This window comes from Apteryx rowi, unplaced genomic scaffold, assembly GCF_003343035.1.
Source record: "Apteryx rowi isolate R43461 unplaced genomic scaffold, aptRow1 scaffold_194, whole genome shotgun sequence".
NCBI lineage: Eukaryota > Metazoa > Chordata > Aves > Apterygiformes > Apterygidae > Apteryx > Apteryx rowi.
Window position 1 is genome coordinate 1,354,315 of NW_020448241.1, and position 11,922 is coordinate 1,366,236.

General features: G+C 37.0%; 1 protein-coding gene across 1 annotated transcript; it reads left to right on the plus strand.

Annotated features, from left to right (window-relative positions):
- The first annotated feature begins 720 nt into the window (after positions 1-720).
- Positions 721-11,676, plus strand: EIF1AX (eukaryotic translation initiation factor 1A X-linked). Its single transcript, XM_026062861.1, has 6 exons — positions 721-811; positions 2,648-2,751; positions 5,280-5,330; positions 6,243-6,324; positions 6,429-6,520; positions 8,958-11,676. Exons 2-6 carry the CDS (start codon positions 2,668-2,670, stop codon positions 8,961-8,963), a joined length of 315 nt encoding a protein of 104 aa, XP_025918646.1. The 5' UTR covers positions 721-811; positions 2,648-2,667; the 3' UTR covers positions 8,964-11,676.
- Positions 11,677-11,922: the final 246 nt, after the last annotated feature.

An 11,922-nucleotide genomic window follows, 5' to 3' on the forward strand; every position in this document is an offset into this window, starting at 1 on the left:
GGCCGCGGGGACCGGCCCGGCCCAGCCGCGCGTCCCCGCCGTCAGCGGGGCCGGACTGTCAGCGTGGCCCTGCCCGCGGGCCGGGCCCCCCGCGCCCTCGCCGGGAACTGCCGCTTCTGCCCCTTCCCACCACCCGAGGGGAAGGAGGAAGGAGCGGGAGGGAGGACACAGCTGCTTTTTAGCAGGGTGGGGGGAAAAACGTACGAGCTCCTCTCCTGCACCTTCAGCAAGAGCAGCTAGGTCTTTTGCCACGTGTGTGCCTTTTAAAAGGACGTCTTCACGGGGCAAGTAAGCTTTCCCCTGAGCGTTTCAGGGGTTCAGCGCTACAATAAGCCCTCAAGTTCATCTTTTTTTTAATTCTTTGCTGGTTACGTGCATCTGGTTGCCCCACCATTATTTGTGAGCTGTTGGGTAGTAGCAGTCGCAAGAACCGAAAATGGAGATCTTGAAAAAATCCCTTTTGAAAGCCACTGCCACTCCTGAGTGACCAGGAGGTCTTTAATTGTGGAGGTTCAAATCTTGTGCTAGTACTCAGTTAAAATTTTAGAGCTAAAAAATCTTAAAAATAAGAAAAGATTCTAGATCTGGATAAAACTCTCAAAACTGCCATACTGAGAGCAAGTACAGAAATTCCCCTAGGTCCAGCAGATTATTTCATTGACTGTATTTATGGATAGTAACCAACTAGGTAGTAACGCATGCTTTTTTTTCCTCCCTTTTAATTTAGGCAAAGGAGGTAAAAATAGACGACGAGGTAAGAATGAGAATGAATCAGAAAAAAGAGAACTGGTGTTCAAGGAGGACGGGCAAGGTGAGTTTTTAACTGCAGTAAGCCGTTAATGCCRGTGCTTTCAGTCCAATATAGGAAGTGACATACGCTGGATGTTGGTCTATAAAACAAACATGTATGCATGTCTGAGAAATACAAAGTTATTACAGAATAGAAAGATGCATTCTTATTGGGGTTATACGTGAATTCTAAATGATACATTGAGTGCAGGAGGAAGATGTTAGGAAATGGGAAACTTTAGAGACTCACTGTTGAAGAATGAAGCTTGCTTTTTCCTAACCTTAATGCGATGCTGTGTGTCATGCTGTCCACATGTAAACGTTCTGTGGAAATCTTCTGGGTTGCTCTCCGTGAGGGTCTGTAACCAGCTAGCTTAAGTGATCTAAGTCAGTGTTGCCAGTAGTTGCTGGATGTCTAGCTCAGTCCTGCTTCCTATTTTATACAAACTGTAGCATTTCTTGGATCTTTTTGTGAGCTCTCTGAAATCACTAACCCAGCAAAAAAAGTATGCCTCACTCTTCTTCCACCATCCTCTGTTGATTTAGTTGAATTAGCTTACTGGCTTGTAAGTGGGTTATCTAGCAACTATTAAAACAGAAGCAATAGGTAAGGTCCTTATTTGGATCTTGTCAAGTAAAGTAAGCAAGATGAGTATATGGCTGGGAGGGTGGTGACCAGGGTTCCCTACTCCTTTGCTGTTGGTGGCAGTGACCTCACCTGTTTTTTGGCTCACCCTGTCTTGTGTGTGATGCTCTAGTACTGGCTTGCATATATGTGAGTACTTGCCTAGCAGCCAGCTAATTAGTCGGTGTATTAATCAAAAGAAGTACAGGAAAATTACTGACATATCACTGGAGCCTTTCTCCTCATTTTAAAGGCATATATGACAATTGAACACATTTCTGATGCTCTTGCTGATAATCTTGTGGCAGTCAGAAGCAAAAAGGAGTTGACTTTTGATGCATCTCTAAAACTTAAAATCCTTTCCAACTCCCAGACAAGATCTGTTTAGTTAAATATTGTTCTCAGTTAATAAGATTCTGATGAGGCAGTTTGCTGGACTGTCTAGCTTGTGCTAAGGAAAGATTTTAGAATATTAAAATACAGCTCTGCCTAACTGAGAAAATTTCTTATCCTGGAGAGTATGGGTGGTCAGATAGTGTTATGATTCTTGCAGGCTTTTTTCTGTTTCATAACTGTAGTACATTATGCTGCAAACTTTAGTAGTGTCTGTGAAGTGCTTGAATAGCGATTTCTGGAACTCGGGGAAAGAAATTGAATACAAGGTGAGAGTTGCGGCAGGGGGAACGGAGTTTGGAGAGAAGTTTCATATTCTCAGTTGAAGCCTGATAGGTACAGGAATGCCTTTCAGACAGTTTCTGAGAGTATCATCCTCTTAAGAACAGCAGTTTTCTCCATAGAACCTCTGCAGAAGGGATTCACAATATCGGTGGGCAATACAGAATGACTGTTCAAGTGCCACTTTCTCCTTTTGCCTCAATGATATGCAAGATTTTGTCAGTGGGGAGAGCAGATGTGATGCTGTAATAAACTTACTGACTCTGAGTGTGTAAGACTGAGTACTCTACTTGTTAGCTGTAAAATTATCTTTAGTAAACATTCTGGAGGAAACAAAAGCAAGGATACAACCAAGGGTGAGCAGTGTTGGAAAACGTTAGCATCAACAACGATATGCAAACTTCAGCAGCCTGTGTTATGGCTGATCAAAGTTCCTCTCAGCTGTTCATGTTTTATAAAATGTTACAGCAGATTTTGGTTACAATGACAAAAGTTACTGTTTGTTTCATAAAGCTGTCTTTGTTTAGAAGTTTTACCATATGTTACTGTCTCTTTCAGAATATGCCCAGGTGATCAAGATGTTAGGCAACGGAAGACTGGAGGCATTATGTTTTGATGGTGTGAAGAGGTTATGTCATATCAGAGGGAAACTAAGAAAAAAGGTGATTCTAAAGCATTTAAGTAGAAAATAGTGGTATTATATTTGATTGTAAAAATTTACACACATGTGGCTTTTTTCAAAATAGTTGTTAAATTTTTTTAAATCTATTAGTAAAAGTATTAATCTCTCCAACTTCTTTATTATTAAATTACTTTTTTCTTTTATTTGTATTGTCTGAGCACAAAAATTGGCAACCTTTAGATTCCAAGTCTAGCTCATAGCTGAAGGGCTGCTCTTCTGATGTGTATGTTTCAGGAGAGATTTTTTGGGTTGTTTATGAAATATTAACTCTTTTCATATTGAAGAAACATCTTACTATGTGGGCTTCATAAAATTGCATTTATATTGGATCCAAATTATTGAAGTGTGAACTGTCGTGTTTTAAATGCAAAATATAATGATAGTGCAGTTCAACAGCCATGCTTATTTAAATGACTTTGCAGAAGGGGTCAATTGTCCGGTTTTAAGGTCATTAGGTCAATGGCTTCCTGTAATGAAGGCTTTCTATATTTTTTTGAGTATATTTGTGGCTTATTTTTCCTCTGACCTGCTTTAAACTATTATGAACTGGATTGATTTCAGTTCCAGTTTGGTATGCCTCATGTTCATTAAGTCACTCAAGGCTTGCTTAACATCATGAAGAACACCCATAACAGCTTTGTTTATAACCAAGTGATGCATAGTTGTGACGCATAGTTGACTGTAAACAACTTATTGAAACAATATTTTAAATATTTTATGGGAAAGAAACATCAATTACACTATCTAATGTTGTCATTGTGTGAAACAGACCAAAGAAATGTCAGATGTGTGAAAAGAAAAGCCTTTTATAAGTGGCAACTATGGCAAAATTGAGATATTGGCTAGATATTTTTCTTCCTAAATTACTATAGGAATATTAGGTTGTGTAAGAGCTAATATAATTCTTTAAAAATAATACTTCTGAAAAGATTCTTTCCCTGAACTGTTTTCCAGTTAAAACTCAGTTGGCATTACTGTCCTATCCCAATATTGTATGACCTCAAGGTTTGTAGGTGCTGCTGCACCAAGCAATGGTAGGGTGGTTTTCCTGCACTTGGGAATTAATGTGCTATGTTTTGGGGTTTTTTTATCATATATACAAAAAAATACATTCCTCAATTGTGTATGGGGTTGGGGAGTTTCATGACTACATAGAAACAGGTGTGTTATAACTGAGTAATAAGTGCTTACCTTTGCAGGAGAACTTCTGTTAGCGTGAAGAGTGACTTTCAGCATAGGAAAATAGAAGAGTAAAAGCGTTGCGCAGAGACACTTTTCTGTATGCCATTTCCTGTAACAGTTAAGAATCGGGTTTTGTACGCCACATAGTGTACCATTTGAGCTCGGGAGGAACTGAATAGTTATCATCTTTCCACTGGGTGACTTGTCCAACAATAGCTGTGTAAGGGATTTGGGGAAAGTTTATAGCTTCCTTCAGGCACCTCATATGCTGTCCCTTTGATGTCCCCTCATCAGTTTCCAAAAATATTTTAATGCAAAACTGATCTGGAAAACTTCTTACCTTCAGGAAAGTCAGATGTTAGTGTTTGCAGTCTTAACTTYGCTATCCTTGGATAGTGTCCCCTCTTACTGTGGTCAGATGTTACAGCTTTCTATCCTTTGCTCTTTGGGGGCATGGTATATAGTACAGAGGAGCAGGTCTGAGATTCTGTTCTCAATAAAAAGATATGTTCACTGTGCTCACCTCAGCAGTACTGGATTGCTCCACTTGTTTGTCTTCACAGACCAGTGAACACATGTATCTTGGTACCAGTGTGGGTCCTGCTAGCTGCCTGCAAACAATACTTTTCAGTAGTCAATACACTCACTCACTTAAACTGTTGAAGGTAATGAAGAATGTACATAAATAAATGCTAGGTGGTGCAGAATTCATTTCTCACTGCAGAAAGCATCCCTTAGCTATTCCTTGTGCCTAAAAGGAAGTGTTGACTGAAATATATTCCATCTCCAAAAAATCAAGCTAATATGGGACAGAACTGGCTTGTGCATTTAAATTAATATTTCTTGCTTTGCAGGTTTCTGGCTTTGGTTTGACTGATTAACATAGTCACTAGAAACAACTCCATTTGGGTTTCTTGGGTTCTTCATTCTACTTGTCCATCACCCCCTTCATCAGCTTTTTTCTTTCATTTTTTGCCCTTGTGGGTTTCAGTTCACAGAGTGATCATCTGACACAGTTTCTGCTGTTTTCACCAAAGTTGTAGCTAACTAGCCACCCTGTTGGCTTAGAAGCTCTTAGAGGAATTTGATTTACCTTAGCTTTGTAGCATGCTTAGTTAAGTAATATATCTGCCAGTATTTGTGAGCTTGATTTTGCTGTTAAAATACAAAATTGGATATTTTCAGCTTATTGATTAGAAAGTGGAAATAGTGGCTATAGTGAAAGGTATAATGTCTTTCAGTAAAATTAAATGTGCAGTGCTTGAATTTTGTATTATAGGACAGAAAGTTGAATTCCTGGAATATAACAAATGTTTACTCTTTCAGGTTTGGATAAATACGTCTGATATTATATTGGTGGGCTTAAGAGACTACCAGGTAAAAATTCTACACAATTTACCATTGATGGATTTATAACAAATGGCTGTACTTAATGTTAAATTGCAGCAGCTTGCAGACGGAATTCCTATCTGACTTTCTTCCAATTTGTGTTTATTATGCTAAACAATGATTTTTAATTCCTTGTATTCCAAAAAGTTTGTTATAAATAGATGACAAATCCTGGTTCTACTTGTTCTTCTAAACTTAACTGTACCCTGAGACTTTGGGTGAAGCTACTTACTGGCATCCCGCCAGACCTTTTTTTCCAGGCGTAGCTGACTGGTACTTGGGACTTGTAATATAAGGAAGACGGAGTTAAGCACTAGACATTTTATTGTGGTAATCAGAATCTTGGAGCCTTGGTGTTCAGGCTTTTACCTTGAGAGGCCAATTAATCAGTGATTAGTTTCTACTTAAAATTCCAAAAATAGAATAATATAATTTCACCTAATTTAAAGGTACATATACCAAATTTTCTTTGGGTAAATGCCTTTACGTGAATGTTAGTTTAGTGTCATCAGTTGTTGGAAGATAGATTCTGCTTCTGAAACATACATTACAGAATAGTGAAATGTTTGATTACTGTATATATTAAACTGCTTAAAACTAGGAAGCTGTGACACCTTTTTGTAGGGACCACCAAACACCTCACTATGCATCTTCTCTGAAGAAAGATTAATCTCAAAGACATAAAACTGCACTTCTCAGGCTAGTTGTAATAGGAGAAAATTAAATCTTGCCCAGAAGAAATGAAGATATTCTTCTACAAATAAGCATTTTTTGCTTCAGAATTAGAGGAACTGGAGGGGAAAGAAGGAACAAGGCATTACTTTTTTTTATATAAATAATATGGGGTTTGCTAGTCTGCTTTCATAGATGACTAATAACTTCTAATAAATTCTTATTTAGGATAACAAGGCTGATGTTATTCTAAAGTACAATGCAGATGAAGCCAGAAGTCTGAAAGCATATGGGGAGCTTCCAGAACATGGTAAGAATCTTTTCAGCCCAAACTGGGAGGTCCTGGACAAGAATATCCAGTCCATCCTGACTTGGTATAAGTGTACTCCTTAACTTCTCTAAATTATTTTTCAGCTAAAATCAATGAAACAGACACATTTGGTCCTGGGGATGATGATGAAATCCAGTTTGATGATATTGGAGATGATGATGAAGATATTGATGACGTAAGTAATAAACATATATTTAATATCATACGCTTGAAGTGGTCATCTTTGGTAGTTGGCTGTTTTTCATTGTTTTAGTGCAAGTAAAATAACATATTAATATTTAGAATAGCTCACCTGGTTAAGAGTTTTATTCTTAGTCTTTTATGACAGTGTATTTGCATTCTTAGTTTGTACTGCTCCAGGGTCCCGTTCTTCTACTTTATCAGCTCCTAGAATCCTTTCTGGAGCAGAACAGCTGAGCATTTTCCCTCAGACAAGCCTGGCAGAAGTTTGGTTAAGCCAGGGCCTGTTTCAGTCAGTGGTATGGATATATGCATACCACCTCTCCATTCTCTCTTCTCTCCTACAATGCTGTTCTAGTTGACCATTCTCCTCTGTGCAAAGCATGTATGCTTGGTGTCATGTTATTGAAACACAGATATGGTGAGCTACAAAGCAGTCTTCTCACTGCTTAAAAAAAAACTTTTTTACAATGTTTCTTCAGATGCTTACAATGTTTCTTCAGATGCTTAAAAGAAAATCATTGAAATAATTTGGCCCCAAAGACCCAGACTTATATAGTAGTGCCCCTCGAATGATTCTGTATCTATATGCACATATATATGTGTGTGTGTGTATATATACAATGTGAAGAGTTGCAATTACAAAAGTTTCTGACTACATACGCAGATGTAACTGGCCATATTCATACTGAAGGAATTGAATGTAGCCCTCCGCACTGCTCTTTGAAGTTTAAACTCCTTAAAACAAGCTCATGATGGAAAGCAGAGCAGATGATATAGCAAGATAGAGCCAGACCTGTGGGATTTGTTTGTCTCCCCTGCATGGTAGGTTTGAAAGATCTTTGAGGGAGAAGGCAAAAGGACTTGTGGGTCTGTCTCCTTCCCATGCAGAGTAGATGTGTCCAGTTTATCCCAAGCAGGGTGAGCCATAAACCATGTTGATGCAAACTACTTTGGACACCAATCACTGGAACAGGTCACAGGTTATATAGGTGTAGCAAATGATAAAAATGGAAATAACTGATGTTTTGATGGAYTGCATGAAAATATGTGGATTTCACCTTTCTGATTTCTCTGTAGTTTTAGCAGGCTCACCATCTAATAATAACTGCAGAAATAACTGAGGGATTTGAGGGGAAAATAATCTTTAAATCGCAATTTTTTTGTTGCATGTTGTGAATTACAAAAAAGCCATAAAAAGCTGAGTCATAGCAGCTACTAAGGTTATCTGTAATCCTGAAATTAGATTGTCAGAGTCAGTTGTGATACTGCTTATCACTAAGCTGCAGTAACTGACCCTGCACACTCTTAATTCAAATTCTAATAGTAAAAGCATTACTTATAATTCAATTTTATATACTAAAATGCAGAAGTAGAATCTGCTGCGAGGACTGGAGGATGAATGTGTGCAGGGTCGGTTGGCTCAAAGGATAAGTAGTAACTTACTGAGCCAGTGGGTTAACTTAATTGGATAGACCATTCTAAGTGTATTCTTATGTTTTAATTCTTCATCTTCTCAGTCCTTTCTCCAAATGAGTAATATGACTAATTCACTTTAAGTTCTCTGACATTATTTTGACCTTTTTGAGGTTCTCAGTGTCTGGTGCATTTGAACAGATATTTTCAAAATGACAAAATCTTCATGGATTTTTCTTCAGACATTTAAAATAGCATTTCAGGTCTGTCAATGGTTGATGTTTAGCTTACTGAAGTTAAAAAAAAAAATTAGTACTGCATGCTTTTAATAATGAAGCTGTCATAAGATGTTAAAGTGATAGGTTGCTCTAGGAATATTGAAAGAATAAAATTTGCAAACTAATGGATCTCTGTGTGGGAGAATGTATTGAATTGTGCCGCTAACACTGTTTTTTAAGCTTCTGTCAGCTGTGCAATATAATATTAATATCATGCCATGAGAAAGGAAGACACCTAAAGAGATAAAATATGAGTAAGCTCTGTGAAGATCATCTCAATCTACTTTGAATGAATTGAGAGCTCCAAAGTCACAGTTAAAATGAGAGCTGGTGGAACTTCTCCTTAGTGGTTTATGTTGGAAGAAGGGTTTGAAAATTGGTCATTTTGCCACTGAATTCATTTTACTAGGCAAGTACTTGGGGAAGCTACCCTTAAAGTCAGTTTTGTCTGTAGTTTTTGAGAATTGTAGGCTTATTTATATCTGTACTGTTTATATGTAAACATATTGGCATAATTGCTCATTTACATTAGCTGCGGGATGGTAAGGTTGATGGTTAGGATGTAGGAGAAGAGTAATTGTTCGCATGTTGAGAAAAGTGGGAGATGAGCTGAGGCAGAAACATTGCTATCTTTTTGAAGTCTCCTATTTTAACTTAAAATAGTTTAAAGACGGAGTTGCTGGCTGAAAAATGTATGTGAAATGAATACACATGGGTCTTCTGTTTTTTACTTTTCAGATCTAAATTGGAACAAAGGGGTTTACATTCCAACTTTTTTCCTCCAAGGATTGTTCTACATTGATATTTCAATTATTTTTTGGGTGAAGTCCCTTTCTTTTAAGAAGACTGAAAATTCTCGGTAAAGAGTGTAGTTTGTTACATCAAAAGGATTTATTTTCAATGTTTGTTTTAAAGTATTTATATTTCTTTAGAAATGGATAATGCTGGATTATCACAAAGGTTAAATGAAATGCCACAAATATTTTGTCTCTTCACCAATTAGAGCTTTTACCTCTGGATGTAAGCGAGATACAGTGACATGGGCTGTAAAAGACTGCATTCTTCCCTCTTCTGCTTTCATCACTACAATTCCAGTTAAACTTGTATTTTGAAATAAAAATTGTTTACCCTGTAATTATCATGAATTTTGATTAAATACCCAGTTCAGATTAGTATTAAATCATACTATGCAGTGTCTGTCCTCACACTCCTTGCCTTGATGTTAACTTTAAAAAGATTTTGATAATATAAAAGGGAGGCAGAAATCTGCGTTTAAATTCATAATGTAAGAATCTGCTTTTCATGTCTAGTAGCATGCTGCTATTTTTATACTGATTTTGATAATTAAACACTCATTATTTCAGAGATATAAATTTGCCACAGAGGAGAGGTAGGGGAAAAGTGAAGATAAGAAAGCAGCATCTCAAATTTTCAGTTGTTAAAAACTGTCTTGTATGCAGAGCTCTTCTGTATTTAAGTACAGTAGCTAAGCTGTAGTTGCAGAAGATGAACGCTGGGTGGCACCCAACTTAAGAGAAACATTAACGCAAAACGTTAACAGTTGGTTTTGTACTGAAACATACATAAAATAGTGTTTTCCCCAAAGTGAATGCTTAACATTCTTGATATGTTAAACATGTAGAATATTTTTACATTATAGAAAAGGTTATGTTAAAAGTAGAGTTTTATTTTAATCTTTAATTCCATACATTGTAAGGTACAACATTAAAGCTTATGTGAACTCTGAATAACAATATAAATGGGAAATTAAATTTGTGTCAAATTTAGGAAAAGGATCTTTTCATCCAGAATTAATCACTGAAACAAACTAATGGAAAGATTCTTCTCCAACTTCTGACTGGAGGAGTCAGTTAACAAGYTGAATAAAGACTAACATCATCATGCAAATATTATTTTGTGGCAGCCTTAGTTTCTGTGTCTTTATGTATTTAACAACTCTGAAAGCAGGTTAATAGAAAACTTTATTTTGTGCCATAAAAATCTGATTCTTGACACTTGTATTCGTTATACAGTCTTTTCGTATGATGTAAAGTGACTACCCCAATAGATAAAAACAAAATGGCTTTAAATATGGAGTGGCCTCATTGCTTTATGTGATTTTTAAGGAGGAGTTCTGTGCTAGATCTGAACTTCCAGGGCATTTAAGAAAATGTCTTCTCTCGTACCTTTTTCTTTACTGCAGTTTCTATTATTATTATTATTATTATTATTATATGGATTGGACATCTTATTCCAGGGATATTAACCTTTTCTTAGTATTAAGTAATTTTGCCAAATGTTTCATGGGTTTTAAGTACTCATTGTAAAGACTTGCTAAATATTGGGAAAAGATGCTATTAATATAACATTCTTACTACACTGATCTGAAAGTGTATTAAGTTACTGTCTCTGTATGTCTGTACAGTTCAATTGTGAATGAGCATAAAAGCTGTAATGTTTCAGGAAAATGTTTATAAACCCTTCCCTAGCTTATTGTTTTCCTCAGCATACTAAACAGACTACGAACAGCTCTGAAAATGGTTAAAAGCTCTTAAAATTTACCTTGCGATTCAAGAGCAGAAGGTGTATGCTCTCTTTACTTGTATTAGCAGAACGGTTAATGATTAAATCATGATGAATGTTTACTGAAGAGACAGATATTACGGAATTTATACTTGCCAAAACTAATATTCTACGCTTGTGAAAAATGTAGAGCATGTGAACAGTGATAAGGAGAAATACAAATGAATACCATGCTGTTGCAAGGAATTTCATTCACTGTACCAGAGTTCCCTGGCATGTTGTTATGGATATTTCAGCTCAGGGACAGACAGGGATGAAATTTTGTTCCTGGCTTTGCCCCTGAGGTTCCTTCCAGTCTGTTGTTCACATGCTCACGTCTGGAATAGCCAGACCTCTTTGCAGAGCTTTTGAGGAAATCTACTATTTAGCTATTAATTTTTTGATTAGTGCTTTGGCTCGAGACCGTGTAATTTCTACTTGAGTGCTAGACTGCATTGCCTTTCTTGAACACATTTTCTCATCTTCTCTTTATCTGTCCATTATTAAAACTCCTTTCTCAGCCCAGTTCAGGCAGCTTTGTATAATCTGCTCTTGTTTCTCCTTTCCTTGGAGGGAGGAAAACAACTTACACAAGTAGCTCTCTTTCCAGTGTCTCCATGCAACAAGCAGTGGCAGAACAGCAGCTGCCAGGTGGAGGATTGCAAGATTGCTGACTAAAGCCATGAAAGGTGCTCCATCTGTAAGAGCATTTTCCTGATAAATTTTTAATAAGACTCTTGTTCAACTTCGGGAACTGCTGCAGGCTTTTTACTTGTAGTGTAAAATTGAAAGCAGGGATTCGAAGATGAGTTTCCTGCAGCTCAAGTTTAAAGTTTGTGTTCTCTGAGATGTTTCCCACTTTGAAGTTTTCTGTGATTAAAACTTTGAAACATGATTTCTCTTCATTGTTCCAAACCTGATCTTCGTCCTTATTTCTACACATTATAAAAATCGCAGCTGTACATTTGGTTGGACAACAGGTATTTCCTTTTCCACCCTAATCCTTAGCAGATATTATCCAGACACAGCCACTTCCGTTCCCTTCTACATCTCGAATGCGTTTTTTGGCTTGAAAAAAAAAAAAAAAAAAAAAAGACAACTCTGCTTTCTTTGTTGAAGAGGAAGAGGAGCTGGTAATCCA